Below are 17889 nucleotides of genomic sequence, written 5' to 3'. Positions count from 1 at the left end.
GGATATCTCTTTACTTCTTAATATGGGAGTATTTTTCATACGGGAGATTTGTTCCCTGCTTTCATGGGGAGAGAGGAGGGTCTGAGTGTCCTTGCCAGTTGTTTCTGAAGTAACTACTCTTTAAAATAATCAATATGCCCAAGTGGTCCATCTTGGGGCGACCTGCCCTTGGCCCCTGCAACTTGCTATGGAACTGTATAAAGACATTAATGAACATGAAACATTATTTTGTGGATTTGTTGTATGAAAATGAACCTGATGAAAACTCTTTTCCTGAAGCGTCCAAGTCCTAATCTCTGAGTGTTTACCATTCTGTGACAAATAAATATTTAAAATTTTTAGTACAGGGCTACATGCTTCTTCCTAATGCTTACTTTTTAATCACCTGGAGTTAATTTGTATTCTATTATTAAGAGAGCTGTAGGCTAGGTTGTAACTGCTTTAACTGGCTGGCTTAATTTGACACTCAGTTCATTTGCATTAAATATCACCCAACTCTAGAAAGATAGTTTATTTCCATTGGCTTCATGTCTGTTTTTTTTGTTTTTTGTTTCTCTTCCTCATTTCCGTCCATGCCCCAGCTTCCCACTGGTCACACCTTCCCTTCCCAGAATCTTTTCACTAATGGTGCCTCCCATTATGGAATGGGTGGGTGAGCAATGACTTGGATGCTTAGTATTCGACCTCACAACAGACATCAATAACAACAGAAACTGGTTTGTGCTAGGGGCTCCTGCGTGGCCCAGTCGGTTAAGCAGCCAACTCTTGGTTTTGGCTCAGGTCGTGGCCTTGGGGTCATGGGTGGGGCCCCAGTTGAGCTCCACAGTTAGCACGGACTCTGCTTGAGAATCTCTCTCTCCCTCTCCCCCTGCCTCCCCACCCCATGTGTGCTCTCTCTCAAATAAATAAATCTTTAAGAAAGAAAGAAAGAAAGAAACAGAGAAAGAGAGAGAAAGAAAGAAGGAAGGAAGGTAGGTAGGCCGGCTTGTGCTAAGTGCAAGAAGGGTCAGAAGGCTGGATGGAAAATCTTCCCAAAAAGAGGATGAGTGACCCTGGAGACATGTTTTGAAGAATTAGATAGGATTTAGAAACGCAAACTCTCAGGGAAGGTGGGAGAGCCTGGTGTGTTTCAAGGACAATGAGAGTGTTGAACCAACGGTACTATCATTTCCCAGTTTGTGCTGTCCCACGCTGTGAGAGCATGTGCATCCCCAGCATGGCATCAACTTTGGTCATACAAGGTTTGTCTTGACCAACGAAGAGAGAGTGTAGGTGCTATGTCCCAATTCCAGCCAGGAGCATAGGGAGATGTGCCTTGGTTCTCTTTTTTCTTTTCCTCCTTCCCGGAGTGGAGACAATCAGTCAGAGTAGAGCTGCAGGGAATCTGGGACCGATGCTGCATACATGAGAAATAGGCATCCACGGTGGCAGACCACTGAGTGTCAGAATTGTGTGAAAGCTGACTGATACAATAAATAAACTATCTTGACTAAAACATAGAGTTGGTATCAAAGGATGACTTGCTGGAGGTAAGTCCAGAAAGGTTAGAACGAGACCCTTGAGTGTCCTGAGAAAATATGATTTATCCTGTAACTGGTAGTAATTGCTTTGACTCTTGGTAGACTCAACAAAACTTTCAAGGAAGGCACAGACTGCCTAAGAAAAGGAAGTCCTCAATTCAACACTTATTCAGCAAATATTCATTGACCATGTAGGAAGAATAAGCATTCGAAAGTCCGCTATGAGCAATCATTTCTTGTGTTCTCAGGTTGCATCAAGGGTAGTAATAGGAGATAAGCAGGTAACTGCATCATTGTCATTAGCGCTAAATAAGGACAGAATGGCTGGGAGTCTCGGTGGGAGGGCAGCTGTTGTGACTTGGGGGGCCAGGGAAGGCATCCCAGAGCCCTTCAAGACAGTTTAATTGAGGTTTCCTCTGTGGTAGTGTGGGAGGGATTTAAAAACACTAAAAAAGACATAGGTTTGGAAGAAAATATGGGCCACTGTCAAATCTTTTATGTGGGGGATACTATTTACTGATTTCTCTGGGTAGAATTTATCTTTTCAGATTTGGAAGGATAGGCTGCAGTAACGACAAGTAAGAAAATGTTTAGTGTGAAATAACTCTCATGCCCCGTTCAACTCTCACTATAATGATTTTAAAGCCTCACAACTTTTGATCAAGTTATGATCACTCACCCATTGACATACGTATTTGCTTCCCAATCCATGGTGAAATTACTTTAAAATGCACCTGAAAGTTATCATCTTTTCTCTTCTATTATTCCCTTGGAATGTATTTTTTGATTTTTCAAAAATGCAACCGATCTTTCTCAGGCCAAACATAGCAAACACTTCTCAATGTGGCAGTATCCATAAAATCATCACATACACTTTTTCATAGAAATTCCTCTGTCATGTGACAATACCACCTTAATTAATGCATGAAAGCCCTTATATGTTCATCATTGTTATTTACATTAACTAAAGTGCTCTCTCCTTTCTGCTATTTATCATCTGATCATGTAAGTTTCCCTTATATTTGTATTTATTGCACTAAAAACACTGTGTGGACAGGCTTGATGATATTTCACATCTGAATTCTTTACTTACTACAGACAAATTCTCAGAAAAAAATGTTGAGAACAACAATGTTAATAGAACCTAATAGACTCACTATAGCAAATTGAAAATGATCCCTAGGAAAATGAAATGTATAAATAAGCCAAATAAAAATAGGCTGATTTGTCTTACCCAAAAATATTCCTTAAGAACTTTAGGACAGGGGCACCTGGGTGGTGCAGTCAGTTAAGCATCCCACTCGGTTTCAGTTCAGGTATGTTCTTGGGGTCATGAAATAGAGCCTGTGGGGCTCTGCACTATCTGGAGTCTGCTTGAGATTCTCTCTCCCTCTCCCTCTGCCCCTCCCCCCCTACATATGCTCTCTTTCTATAATAAATAAATAAGTCTAAAAAAAAAAGTTTAGGACAGAATGGAGCTTTTTTTTTTTAAAATATGGTTTCTAAGTAGACATTGAAAAACATGTAACAATCAACGTATTATTTTTAACTGATTGCTTAATATGTCCCAAGCATGCTGCAAGTATGTTCCATTCTCATGAGAGGCAGTGAGATAAATGGTTGTCATCATCGTCATCATTTCACAGATGAAGGATGGAAGCCAAGAGTGACTGACTCACCCAAGGCCAGGGAGTGGGTTTGGGAAAGGTTTGGCTTCTAACCTAGAGCTGAAGCCTGTAAGAAATCACAAGTTTACACATGGGTTTTCTAGACTTTTGGGCATTAAGTATTTGAGAGTCCCAGTATTTGATTAAAAAAATATTCACTCTGGTTATGTTTTGGGGTGATTTGAGCTCACGTACCCTTGCTACCTGCTAGGCAGTTGGTCTCTTCGTCATGGCTCAGTAATGAATATAAGGCATCTGTGTGGAAAGAGGAAAAATTCGCCAGCATCTTGACTCACTCCCTTTTCTCTCTTTTTACCCTGGAAATCACAGCCCTTGATATAGCTCAGCTTCTTGGAAGAAATAAAGACAACTATTTTATATCTTTTTGAAGTTGTTAGACAATTTACAAAAATGTATTTCCATTAGGAATATCATTAAGGATGCCTTGGCCCACTGTTCCTTCTGACCTCCCTGCCCAACAACTTCTGTGTTTCCCACCTGTAGGTGAGAAAGAAGCACACAGCCTCTCACATTGCTGGAAAGGACAAGCAAAAAGTAGAACTAGGTTCCCTCCAGGCTTCACATCAGGCTAATTAGGTGTTACCTGGGAGTTCACACCTTTCTAATAGCTGTGTTTTCTTTCTGTCCTCAAAGCTCTTCATAGGTACTTGATTTTTTGTGAGAATAAACAGAAATTATTTCATATCTAAACATTCATCTGAATGGGTAGGATTATAAAACATACTTCAAATCAAGATTAGTCACTGAAGATATGCACAAGTAGTCTCCCCAGAGACTTCTTGATGGAAGAGGTTATAGATCTCAGACTGTCCTTTGAGGCTTTGTCCCAGTATTTTCCGACCATGTTAAGAGGCATGCTTTTAGGTCTCCATAGAGTTGGTAGCCCCCAGTGTAAGTACCCCCGCAATGGGCTTCTACTTCTATTGATGTGACAGAATACCTAGTAGGCCACTCTAAAAGGATAATGAGGAAAAGCAAAGATGAATATAATGTATGAGAAATACATTTCCCAGCTCCCATTTCAAGTGGTATGCTATAAAATAGTGCTTAACAAATATTCAATAAATTCTGTTTCAATAAATGCCCTTATATATCATCTGATTTCTTTCTTAAGGAAGTTTTTGGTTACTATACTCTAACTTTGATTTTAATGATTAAAGATTTTCCAGAAGTTTTTCTATCAGATATTCCAAGTTTTGTCCAGTGAGGTCTTTATTCGACCTCGGATTATCAGCCAATTTCCCAAACAATAGGCATTCACAAAGTAACCGCAAAGCAGACCCCATGGTAAGGTGTATATTACAAAATGTGTTAACCATGGACAGGCGATTATAAAGTTGCAGCTATTACTGTTTATCGCTTTGATGTAGTACAAGAGAAGAAGAGATGTGTGATTTTTCTTATTAATAATTTTAATTAACTTTTAATTGATTTCTGGGAAGATAAATGGTTTCATTATAGCATCACACACCGAGCTCCTTGGCTAGATATTAAACATCAGTGCAAACTTCCTGACAGTATTGCTGATGATAAGGGGTTTCGTGTTTGGTTGTCTTGTCCAACAACTACATACTCATCTATAATAGTAAAGAAATGGAACTACCTCGCTTAGCCAGCCCATGTCACTTAACGTACATGACCTTATTTATGCTCCTGAATTAATTAGGAGATGGAAAAGGAAGGAAATAGCATTTTGCAAACATTCTAGTTCCTCTGTCTCTATTAGATGGGAGTCTCAGTTACCTTAACATTTTAGAGGATTTTCCTACAGAATATTACTGTATTTTGTTTCATGAGCATCAAAAGCACATCCTTTCATGGAAGCTAGGCATTCAGTAAACTAAGTTGTGGTGAATTGGGTCAAAATGTGTGGGGCGAGGAGGGCTGAGGGGTACACTTGTTACTATATTGAACATATTATACACATTCTATAATTCAGCTGACATTGAGCTATGAAGCCCCATTATGCAGATGAACCCTCTAATATTCATTTTATACAATCCACCTCTTGAATATGTATTTGGATATTTTCTTTCCACAGATCATCCCACTATACGATAGAGATTGCTGTATTTTTGAAAAATCCAATACACAGAGAATAATGAGACAAGTTCCTTCCAAAAGGGCTCATGGTTGTGGGAAAAGGGTGTAAACTAACTTGATACAAAGAGGCATTTGTCAAGTATAGAATTCTTATTTATGACATGATCTCCAAATGCTGGAACTTTCTCTAGAAGAGGCAGAAGTGGGGCCGGGATTGGAGGAATGGACGGATGATTGGGATTTCAGAGGTGAAAAAGGAATCGTTGTGGAAAGCCTTGAAGAAAATGTCATAAAGTAGATGCTGAGTCCTAGGGAAATGTGGAGAATTGATTTGACTTGAGCGGAGAGCTTGTACAGGAGAGTGCCTAATAAGGGAGTGCCGAAAATGCGGGTGGGAAGAGATCAGGCATAGGAGTCTCGGCTTCTTTCTATAGTTTGCTCAACATGTTGAAAGGAGGCGATCTTTCTACTGCTCGGGATTTCTAAATCTGGTGCATAACGTACCCCCCTTGAGTACTTCATCTCATTCACTAAAATAGTAATGGCACTTCAGGAATTATGAAGTAATAAAACATTTTAAATTTTCTTTAATCTCAGTTTCCCAAATTTGTTTCTTTGAACCCAGACTTTCCCCTTCTCTCTTTACCTCCTCTCACTTTTGTCCCTGAAAGAACGTACTCACATCCTAAAGGACATTAACTAACATTCCATGAAATGTAGCATAAGGAAAACTCACACCCAGAGTTACTTTATCAAAGCCATGGCTAAAACCCGGTATTTCTTCCTCTCCCCATGGCCTTTTCTATCAATTTCAGCCATTTGAAAAAATCCTCTCACTGTCCTGCTGAAAGCATATATATTTTTTTCATGTTCTCTCTCCCGTTTACTATTTCACTGTAGACCATTTTAAGAATCCCAACATAGCTGAAAGTATGCACCATTACAATCATCATTTTCAATGTGTCCTGGAGAACAAAGAGTACAAAGTGGAAATATTATATGAACAATATCATGGACAGATTATTAAAAGGAGGCCTTATTCTTGGCATTGCTCAGTGAACTATAGCAGGATTTAACAAACTGTATGTCCCTCAAGATATTAGTAACTATTCTGCTAAACAAACAGCAGTGGAAAAGGGTCTGTGATGAAATCCCTTTGGAAACTGTGCTATAAACACCTGGGGGGTTTGAAGATAATAATTACAAACATCCTGTAGCTTGCCCAGGTTGCTTGCCTCTGGCAGATGGGTGACTGATTTTGGCGGGTAAGAAGCTTAGTGGGAGGGCCGAGGGGTTGGATAATGCTGCAGCCTACAGCTAAGCTCACCCACATAGCTCTTCTTCTACGGGTGAGGCTAGAATTGTAGGCATCCATAGTGGAAGAGCTTATACAGCTCAACAAGCAAACCACCAGATGTCTTTACAAACAGATCTTAGAGGAGACATTTACCCAATTCTTCCTACCAAATTCAGCACTCCCAAGAGAGAGACAGAATAGAGGCACAGCAGTTGTCTTGCTAAAATGTCTTTCCTCTTAGCAAGATGAAACATGGGGGAAGAAGTTCCCATTCAACAATCCTAAATAAAGAACACCTTTTTTTTTTTTAAAGATTTTATTTATTTATTTGACAGAGAGAGACAGTGAGAGAGGGAACACAAGCTGGCAGAGTGGGAGAGGGAGAAGCAGGCTCCCTTTTGAACAGAGAGCCTGATGCGGGGCTCAATCCCAGGACCCTGGGATCATGACCTGAGCTGAAGGCAGACGCTTAACGACTGAGCCACCCAGGTGCCCCAAGAACACCTTTTAATAAAGCACTTCTCTGAGCTAATGTGCACTGGGAAGTTCCCAAGGGAAAATATGCTTAATGCGGCAGTTTGGGGAATGCAGGTGGTTCATTCTGAAATGGAAGTTTGTTCTTATCTCTCAGTCTCTTGTCAGAGCAAGTGTCCTCACAGTCCTCTAGACCAGCACTTTGTAAGTATGGGTTGTTACAATCAAATGTGAAGTGTCGTACAAGTCACTGGTTCCCAATGTAGGTACTACATTTGCATTGTTCCAATATTAATTATTAGGTTAAATCTATAGTAGTGTCTGTTTACTTAATTTGCATATATTTTATTCAATGGAACAGAGAAAATGGCATTGCAACTATAGAAAATCCTTCTGTAGTCTATCTTATTCATGTAGTAATTGATTATCTGTGCCATGTTTGTGAATTTCATCTCTGAGATGTGTGATGGTAGGAAAAGAGATTCAAAACTTCTCTCTACTCCACATATTTTTTTTAAAGATTTCATTTATTTGACAGAGAGAGACAGCGAGAGAGGGAACACAAGCAGGGGGGAGTGGGTGAGGGAGAAGGAGGCTTCCTACTGAGCAGGGAGCCGGATGCAGGGCTTGATCCCAGGATTATGGGATCATGACCTGAGCCGAAGGCAGACGCTTAACGACTGAGCCACCCAGGCACCCCTACTCCACATATTTTATTTTATGGTTGAGATATCTGAGACCTAGAGAGAAAAAGTGACATACAAAAGTTAACATCAAAAAATAGTATGCTGGGAACACTGAGACCAATCAGCACTAGTACAATATAGCAATCTCTTTTTATAGAACAGTCATTTGCCACCTTAACGTGCATAATCCCTCCTTGTCATTCTACAAAATGCTAAAAGTATAAAGATATTTACTTCTTGTGATATGCTTGTTTAGGTTGTGATAAAATATCACTATGTTCTTCTAAAAATGATATTTTTCAGCATAGAATCAATAGTTTCACCAAGGTGATCAAAGTATTAGACACAATTCCAATAATTCCGCAGTTTTTATTTTCAGATTCCTAACTAAAATCACAGAGGATAATAAAGTAAGAGCCAAAGTAAAACCAAACAATAGATATACAATGAATAAAATAAATTTAAGAATTCTAACAGCTACTACATAGTAGTACTAATACATTTATATAACTTAATATATATAATTCATTTATGAATTTAAATATTTATTGCATGCCTACTATGCACCAGGCACTATACTAGGCATTGAGCATTCAGTGAAAACAGAAAAGCCCAGACCATACTCTTATGGCCTACCTTATTGTACAAAAAGAGACCAGCTCATAAACAAATAAGCTCACTGATAAATACATAATTAGAAATTATCAAAAGTGGCAGAAATGACAGGTGTATGGAGCTTTTGGCATATGTACAACAGGAGAGTCTAATCTCCATTTCAGGAATCAGAGAAGACTGCTTTGAGGAAATGATGTTTAACTTGACGCTTGGAAGATGCATGAGTGGGAGACTGGTGAGTGATAGCAGGAGCCCTGTGGGCAGAGGGCTTGGGAGAAGTTTGGAGGTTAGAGAGAACACAGTGAAAGCAGCATTTCCTGTGGAACCTCTTAGCTGTGTTAAAGGTTTGACTATTGCCCAAGGCAATGGGACTCGCTGAAGGAGGTTATGCGAGGACTGACGTCATTATTTTCTCTTTTATAAAAGGTCTTTCTGAAGGGATATAACTGAAAGAAAAGAATTAGCAAGTAATTTAGTGATCTAAGCTGTATTTGGTGTGGCTCAGACCAAGGTGGTTAGGAGTGAGATATTATATACGGGGGGAAGGAACATATTATGGATAGATAGGGATTATTCTGTAAATGACATTAGGTCTTGGACCTTGATACTTAATATACTATGTATCTCACAGCCTGGAGCTGAGCCTCATACATAGTATTAAATAAGCTTTTCTCAAATTATTGGGTGAATGAATAATTGAGAAGATAAAAGAGGCAGAGCTCAGAAATATCTACTTTACTTTTTATATAACCTATTATGTTGGTAGAAGGACCATTTACTGAAAGGAGAAGGTTGGAGGTAAACAAGATTTGGAGTAATCAAGAGTTCAATCACGGGCATGTTAAGCTTCTGATTCTATGAGACAGAATAATGGTGCCCAAATATGCCCCCACCTATGAATATGTTATCTTACATAGCAGAAGGAGCTTTGAGGATGTGATTAAGGTTAAGGAGCTCACCCCAGGGAAGATTGTTCTAGATTGTCCAAGTGGGGCACAATGCAATCATATAAGCCCTTAAAACTGGAAGAGGATGGGTCAGAGGGATAAGATGGAAGAAGAAAGAGGAGAGGGTCAAAAGTGTGAGAGCGACTTGACCCACTATTGCTGGCTCTAAATATGGAGGAGATGGCTATGAGCCAAGGACTGCGGGTGGCCTCTAGAAGCTGGGAATGGTCCTCATATGACAACCAAAAAGGAGGTGGGGATCTCAATCCTACAACTCAAGCAATTGAATTCTGTCAACAACTCCAATAAGCAAGGAACTCCAATAAGGGAGCTTACCCTACAGCCTCCAGAAAGAAACATAGCCCTGCCTGTATCTTGACTGTAGCCTGGTGAGACCCAAGTTGAACTTCTGTGGAACTATAAAATAATAAACTTGTATTTTGTAAACTGCTAAATTTGTGGTCATTTGTTATGGCAGGAATAGAAAACTAACAGAGATATGTATGAGGCATTCTTGTGGAGATATTGGCTAAACAGCTAGAGGTGTATAAAATAATACCTACACAACACCCCCCCCACACACATACACACACATGTATGCATACATACATAGCCACATTAGTCAAATTGAATCATTATATATTACGCCTTCCATTATATGGATGAATAAAAACATAATTTGAACAAGACTCATTTAAATTGCTGGTTATGTAAATGATTTGATTTTGTGATCATAAGGATTCCCACAGACAGAAAAAGTCACTGAAAATTCCACAAATGTTGCTGTTAAAAAATAAGACCTATTTATATTATATTACTGGAGTACATTTTTCTATTATGCAATAATTTCAGACAAAAAATAAGGGTTTTTCTTTTTTTTCCCCTGAGGGAGTTAGTGTTGTCATTTGTTTTTTCCTCTAACTGACAAGCTTGACTAATTTGTCAGTAATTTGTATGGAAAATTCTAGGCGCAATGTAAAGGTAAAGCATGTATGTCTATGGAAACTCATCAACTCGTTCACAGTGTTTCTTCCTCTTTGGGCATTCCTGCAATGCCTTCTCCATCTGTTCTCAGGTTTAAACCTCAAGCATTTATGTTTTGATGAGTCAAAGAGGCAAATCTCACTGGAATGTCTGGCATTATGATGTAGAGAAAGAGCACGGTTGTAAACATGACCTCTCACATCTTGGACATTACCATTTCATATCTTTTTTTTTTTTTTAAGATTTTATTTATTTATTTGAGAGAGAGAATGACATAGAGATAGCATGAGAGGGGGGAGGGTCAGAGGGAGAAGCAGACTCCCCGCCGAGCAGGGAGCCCGATGCGGGACTCGATCCCGGGACTCCAGGATCATGACCTGAGCCGAAGGCAGTCGCTTAACCAACTGAACCACCCAGGCGCCCTGGACATTACCATTTCAAACAAGACATAAGCATTCAGCAGTGTCCCCAATATGCTTTGCCAGAGTTTGTAAAATTGAATATACATCTGCATTTGTACTATTAAAATCCATCCTATTGCTGTCCAGGCTTTGTGGATATTAAGTGATTTTATTGTGTCCACAACTAATAATGCAGTCAAGTGTCTTCCTTCCTTTACTTAGCAACAGTTTAGGGCAGAATTATATAACATTTCATGGCTTCTAATATTTACTCCAGTTTCTTTAAAAAACAGTAACATTATTGAACACAAAATGCATGATAGTTGATCGAGTCATCATTTATATCACAATTGAGTTTGGATAAGATTAATTCTCAGAAGACTCTGCTGGAAGAATATTCACTCAAAATTTACACATTTTATTTGATGCAAAGTGATTTTTATGTGACTTAAAATTTTTAGTTAATATGTTAGTATAATATCAGTAATTCTCAATTATCATTTGGAGATTGTATTCTAGTATTAAAGAAGAGCCCTTTGCAGGCGCTTCCCAGTTACAATACTTTGACTCTCATTTGCCTTTGGGAGAAGATCTAGGTTAAATCTCAGTTACATGCATTTATTTATTTCAACATTCATTAATTCCACAAATATTTATTAAGTAGTTTTATATATACCCAGAACTGGGGCACTGTATATTTATTTTTTTATGTAACTCTCAGCAAAAGCTTTAAATTCCGTAAGACACTGTTCTCTCATTTGCAAAATGGGAACAATTGCATTTATTTGTAAGAACATGGTGAGGATTGGGTGCCTGGGTGGCTCAGTTGGTTAAGCATCTGCCTTCAGCTCAGATCATGATGCTGGGGTCCTGGGATCGAGTCCCATATTGGGCTCCCTGCTCAGTGGAGATCCTGCTTCTCCCTCTCTGTCCCTCCCTTGCTTGTGCACTCTCTCTCTCCCTCTCTTGCTCTCTCTCAAATAAATAAAAATAAAATCTTTAAAAAAAAAAAGAACATGCTGAGGATTAAATGAGATATATAGTGCTTGAAAAAATATATAGGAAAATAAATATACAAAGTGCTTGAACAAAAAATACTATAGCATCTTGAGTTGTCATCTAGTACATTATGTTAAATTAATTAAAAACTAAATGTGTTTTCCTGACTTAGAATTCCAAATCATTAAAGAAATGATAGTACAGGGAAAATCCAGTATTTTTGTAATGTGAGTTTTCTGTCATAATATTGCTATTGTTAATGATATTATCAATGTATGTCACGGTCATTCTGAATGAAGAATAATTCAACTTCAGTGTATTTCTTTTCAAGTTCTAGACTTTTGCATTACATTGTCATTATCTTTTTTCATTTTGTCCCGAGAGAAAAAAATTTCTTTTAAAAATATGCCATGATTTGTCAACTATCCCCTTCTAGCAGAGCACCATAGCAAAATGTAATGTGCAAAAAGCATGACAAAACATACTATGTGAATTCCTCTGTTTTTCATTTCTATTCAGGCAACAGACCCTGATGCTGGAATAAATGGCCAAGTGCATTATAGTTTGGGCAACTTCAATAATCTCTTCCGCATCACATCCAATGGGAGCATTTACACAGCTGTAAAGCTTAACAGAGAGGTCAGGGACTACTACGAGCTTGTTGTTGTGGCCATGGACGGAGCAGTGCATCCCCGTCACTCAGTGCTCACACTGGCCATCAAAGTTTTGGATATCGACGATAACAGTCCTGTGTTCACCAATTCAACGTATACTGTGGTCGTGGAGGAGAACCTGCCGGCTGGGACCACCTTCCTCCAGATAGAGGTGTGTGGGGGAAGCAGACAGTTCCTGGATCCCACATTAGAAGATCTGCTGTAAGGTTGCAGATTTAGCAAATAAAAAGACAGCACACCCAATTAAATTCTAATTTCAGATAAACAAGGAGTAAAGATTTAATAGAAGTATCGTTCCAATATTGCATATTGTGTTTTATGTAACAACCATACTTTAGGGTATACCAACAGTTAAGAGGAGAAAAAGTACCTTTCCAAGAAATCAAATAACACATCTTAATAATTCTTTTTTAATTTACAAAATCAATGCTATATATTTATTGTAAAAATTGACAATACAATAGTCTATAAAGAAAAATGTAATAATTCCCCACTTTGTACCTCTAGAATACTCAGTGTTAAATTTGTAAGTGTATTCTATGACATTTATCTTTGTGCTCACACAATATGAAATAAAATATTTTCATATTTACATATAAGTAAATATGTACATAGGCAGATGTGTGCATATATACCTATGTATGCATGTATTCAAATAAATATTTCCATATTTATCTATATGTAAATATGCATTATGTGGGTGTGTGCATATATAACTACATATGTATATATTCAAGTAAACACTTCCATATTTACATATATGTAAATGTGCATTTCCAGGTATGTGCATATATACTTATGTTTGTGTGTGTGTACATATATATGTGTATATATATGCATATGCACATACACACACAGGTAGAGATTTTCCCTATATTTTACAGAAAGAAGATATTGCTGAACCCATTATTTTTTCACTTTCAATGAACTGACATCCTCCCAGAGACATGACTCTCCTTTTAAACAGTGTCCCCACATCCAAGCCCTTTTTTCAGTCCTTGGCTACAATAGTACCAGAAACCCTGGACATTCTGATTCAGTAGGTTAGGTTGGCTCAGAAATCTGCATTCTAATAAACCACCCTTTCAATTCTGACACAGACGTCTATGAAGTATAATTTTTGGGGAAAAAAAAAAAAAAGGTTCTAGTCCTTCTTTGACCTGCCGTCCACAACTTGAACTCTGTTAGCATGGATATCAAGAACTTGTATTTTTTTCATAATTCAACTCAAAAAATATTTAGGCAAAAACATTAATAAATCTAAAAAAGGTCATGCCAACCAGGGAAAGGTCCATATTTCTCCATTTATTCTTCTCTTCATCTATTCATTTATTCATCTATTTATTAAACACGCATATTTCCAGGGTTTATCGTATGTCAACTCCTCTGCTAGACTTTGGGGATTCCAATGTGGACCAGACAGATTTCCTGCCTTCCTGGGGTTCTCAGTCTGCTGTGGCAAACAGACAAGTAAATCTATAATTGCAACAGAGGTCCTAAGAGCAAGGGGCCTCAGAGATGACAGGTGGAACTCTTAACCTAATCTTGAGAGTTTAGAAATCTGGTCTTGAGATTTAGATAGTTGCTTTCTACATTGTGAACTGAGGAGCAAGGAAGAGTTATTCTAGCAAAGAGGAAGAAATGTTATTCAAGGCATTGGAATGAACCCACTCAAAATCCTGGAGGAGAGGAGACAGGGAAGAGCTACAGGGCTAGAAATTGTATGGATCCTTCTCACCACGTTCAGGAGAGTGGGGTTAACCCAAAATGGAATGGAAAACAAGAAGGATTTTAGATAGGAAAATGATGTCATAAAATCTGTGTTTTCCCAATATCTTCTGGTTGTGATGTTGGTAACTGACTGCCGGGAGCCAAGACAAAAGTTCACGTAGCAGGTGCATAGGTTCCTGTGTGCACATCCTAACACAGCTCATCTCCCCATCCCCCCACCCCCACCCCGTTCCATTTCCTGCACCAGAGCTGCCTTGGCCAGTCTGTCCTCCTCATCCTGCGAGACCAGCAGCTAGAACATGTCATCCCCAATTCTGAACACCTCTCAGCTGCCATGTCTCTGTTTTCTTTCTATTGTGATATTTGTGTCTTTTTGTTTATTTGTTTTTTTGAGACATTAACCTGGAGGGCAGGATTTGTGTCTTGGTTCATCTTGTGCTTCTCATGCATAATAACTACGCAATAAAGATTAATTAAATGAAGGGAGTATAATAGACTGATCTCTAGAAATGTATCATAGGATCCCTGTAAGGAGAAATTATTATTTAAATTTCCTTAGTTTCCTTATACTCCTTTAATAATCTAACATGTTTATGAAAAACACTCAGTAAAACTTTATTTTTATTTAAAACATTATTTTTCAATGTTATGCAATTAGCAGGAAATAATACACAATAATTTATGACAATATTCTTTTCTTTAGTGTAGTTTAATTCTTTTAGTTAGTGATTTCTCAGGGAAAATAAATATAGTAATAATTTTTTTTAAGATTTTATTTATTTATTTGACAGAGAGAGACACAGCGAGAGAGGGAACACAAGCAGGGGGAGAGGGAGAAGCAGGCTTCCTGCCCAGCAAGGAGCCCGACGCAGGGCTCGATTCCAGGACCCTGGGATCATGACCTGAGCCGAAGGCAGACGCTTAACGACTGAGCCACCCAGGCGCCTCAGTAATAAAATTTAAAAAAAAGACAAAATGTCATGGTTCTCTGTCTCTCTGTCTCTGTTTCTCTTTCTCTCCTTCCTCTCTTTGGTAAATTACTTAACAAAAATGCTTGTCTCGGAAACATGTCCTGCGGTCATTGTTAAGTTCATGATGTCCTGGGTACTGACCCATGGCCTCCATCAACCTTGCACTCCTCTGGTTTGTAACAGTGCTGATATGACCATCCTTCTGTTTCACTTGTTACAGGCCAAAGATGTTGACCTTGGAGCAAATGTGTCTTATCGGATCCGAAGCCCAGAAGTAAAGCACTTTTTTGCACTACATCCATTTACAGGAGAACTTTCACTTTTAAGGAGCTTGGACTATGAGTCATTTCCAGAGCAGGAAGCAAGCATCACGTTTCTCGTGGAGGCCTTCGATATTTATGGAACGATGCCACCAGGCATTGCCACTGTAACAGTGATAGTAAAGGTAAGGAGCACAGATGACTCCTGGTAGCCGACTCCGTACTCTCTTCTGAGTCTGTACTAGACTAAATATCTGGGGGCAATGATTCATAATAACACAGTAATACCAGACCCAGAACCTAGAGTCTGGAATGTGTAAGACTTGAGAAATAACCGTATCGTTGAAGTATGAAAGATACATTTGAATGAAACACTAAATAAGAATTTAACCACAGTGGCTGCCTGAATGTTCCCATAGCTCTGGAATTTTAATCTAGTCCCAATTTCTCCAGACTTTAGTCCAAATTTCACAGCACCAGGGATAATAACTTCATCCAAACCCTTCAATTTAAAAATTTTAAAAAGATAAGATTATGGAAAAGTAAGAGTTCTAAGGCCCCAGAGCTATTTAGTTTGTAAGCTGAGATTCTGGAATGAAATAAGCTTTGGAATTGAATGGAATCGGGGTCAAGTTCTGGCTCAGCCACATTCAAGGTCCGTGACTGTGAGGCCTTTGTTGGCTGCGCCAGATTTCTTATCTCATTCATTGTGATAACCCATGCCAAATGATTGCCTCAAAAAGCATGGTATCTTCAACCTTTTGGGATTCGAGTGATTTTTAAGGTATGCCTTTAAAAGAAGACAGGAGGAGAGATTTATCAGTTCTCAGAGGTTAGTGTATGGAAAGGTCACCTGAGCTGTGTCCTAAACTCTCAGATTCCTCTGCTCCTTCCCAAAGGAGCCCTCTTCCCATGGGGAAGGCATTACAAATGCTTTTCTGCAGATGGATTTTTGCTTAGAATGAAAGGAAGATAGGTAATGGGGATGACTGCAATTCTTGAAAGGTGCTGTCAAGAGAGGGCTAGAAGTATGCAAGCTCATAAGGTACACAAGGTCATAGGCAATGTTTCTACTATGTTCATTGGTTTGTTTTTTGTCTTTTTTTGTTTTATTTTGTTTTTTATTGTGTTCATTTTTGTAGGTCACTGCAATATGGAATTGTTGGAATAAGAAATAATCACTTTTTTGAATTTTTGTTTGATCGTTTAACTGATAAATACCTAATACATATTACTAGTTTTCTTAGACAAAAAATGCTGGTATGAATACACAGAAGATTGTTAAAGACTGCACCAACATGTAATTAGCATGGCATTATTTATCACGTAGGTAATTGCTCTAATGTTTGTGACTATAAGACCTTTGGGTCTGGGTTTTAGTTTTTTGTTTTGTTTTGTTGTTTTTTTGTAGGTAATCCTGCAATCAGAGAGGGACACAGAAATATTTCACTGTCTCTTCTTTACACTTGACCTAGCTTATCTGCCAGTGCACATGTGATGATTCTTCCCTGGGGTCCTGCTGTCTCCCCTAAGCTACCTTGGGACACACACGTCCCTTCCATTCTCAGATGCGTGAAAGCTGTGTGGAGAGTTTTATCAGAGTCTGACTTCCTTCTTTCTCAAGCATCCACAATGGCTTTTTACCTACTTCTCCCACTGTGTGTCTCTCTAGCCTAAGAAATTATGTATTTCAGGGAGTTAAAATTTTATTCAGCATTAAGTCCTCTTTGGGAATAGAAATTTGATCTATTAGAATCTTTCCTTGGGTCACCTGAATCTCAGTTTGTGCGTCTCTTTCCCAATACAATGATGTTCTAGTAGGTTGGAGAAGGATCAATCATCAGTGGCCTGGGGGGCTTTAATTCATATTTTAAAATATGATTTTGCCACACTATTGTGGTGTAACATTTAGAAATTAAGAAATCTGTTTACAGAATCACTTTAGGGACCTGATAATGTTTTGGCTATGAAAATATCTCAACAGGTAAAGAAATGAAGAAGGTTAAGATGAGCCTGCCCTGAGTGAACTAACAATATGGCGGAATGGTTCAGGACCAGGTGAAAAGCTTAAGCCAGATTACCCTGGTCTACACTTGCCTACCCCTACGGTTTGGTGGAATTGACCACAAACAAAACAAAAACAAAAACATTTAAAATAGAAAAATGGCCATTTATTGGCGTTTTGGACAATAAAGGAAGAAAAGACTTGCTACTAATGATCTTCTGCACATTCTTCTCAGACCCACAGATGGCTACTCAGATGGGATGGCCTTGTCTCTCAGGTTGGGTGTGGTTCATAAAGGAGCGTTCTAAACCATCACAGACTCTGACTTGGCTACTCTAGATTCAGTGCAGACTGATTTGTGTGGATTTTTTTTTTTTTGATAGAAGTCATTGGAGTTGGATTGGGTCAAAAAATATCATCTAATCAAGCAAGATGTGCTCTAAATAAGTCTTGTTCTCTATCTGGGACTGAAGTTTCTTAAACTGCATTTCATGTTCCCTGATCACCCCTTTATTTTATTTTATTTTATTTTTTTATTTTTTATATTTTTTTAAGATTTTATTTATTTATTTGACAGAGAAAGACACAGCGAGA

At 38.5% G+C, this 17889-nt stretch overlaps 1 protein-coding gene across 1 annotated transcript in view; it reads left to right on the top strand.

Moving 5' to 3' along the window:
• LOC102751140 (protocadherin-15) overlaps positions 1 to 17889 on the top strand; it is a 762960-nt gene that overhangs the window by 561457 nt on the left and 183614 nt on the right. The window contains exons 17-18 of the mRNA XM_081823172.1: positions 12174 to 12479; positions 15251 to 15475. Of these exons, the coding sequence (XP_081679298.1) occupies positions 12174 to 12479; positions 15251 to 15475 (531 nt within the window). The remainder of the gene's footprint in view (positions 1 to 12173; positions 12480 to 15250; positions 15476 to 17889) is intronic.

Source organism: Leptonychotes weddellii, chromosome 6 (assembly GCF_054177405.1).
Source record: "Leptonychotes weddellii isolate Sample4059 chromosome 6, ASM5417740v2, whole genome shotgun sequence".
In the NCBI taxonomy this organism is placed as follows: domain Eukaryota; kingdom Metazoa; phylum Chordata; class Mammalia; order Carnivora; family Phocidae; genus Leptonychotes; species Leptonychotes weddellii.
The sequence above is the reverse complement of the archived record's forward strand: the minus strand, read 5'-3'. Positions and strand labels throughout refer to the sequence as shown.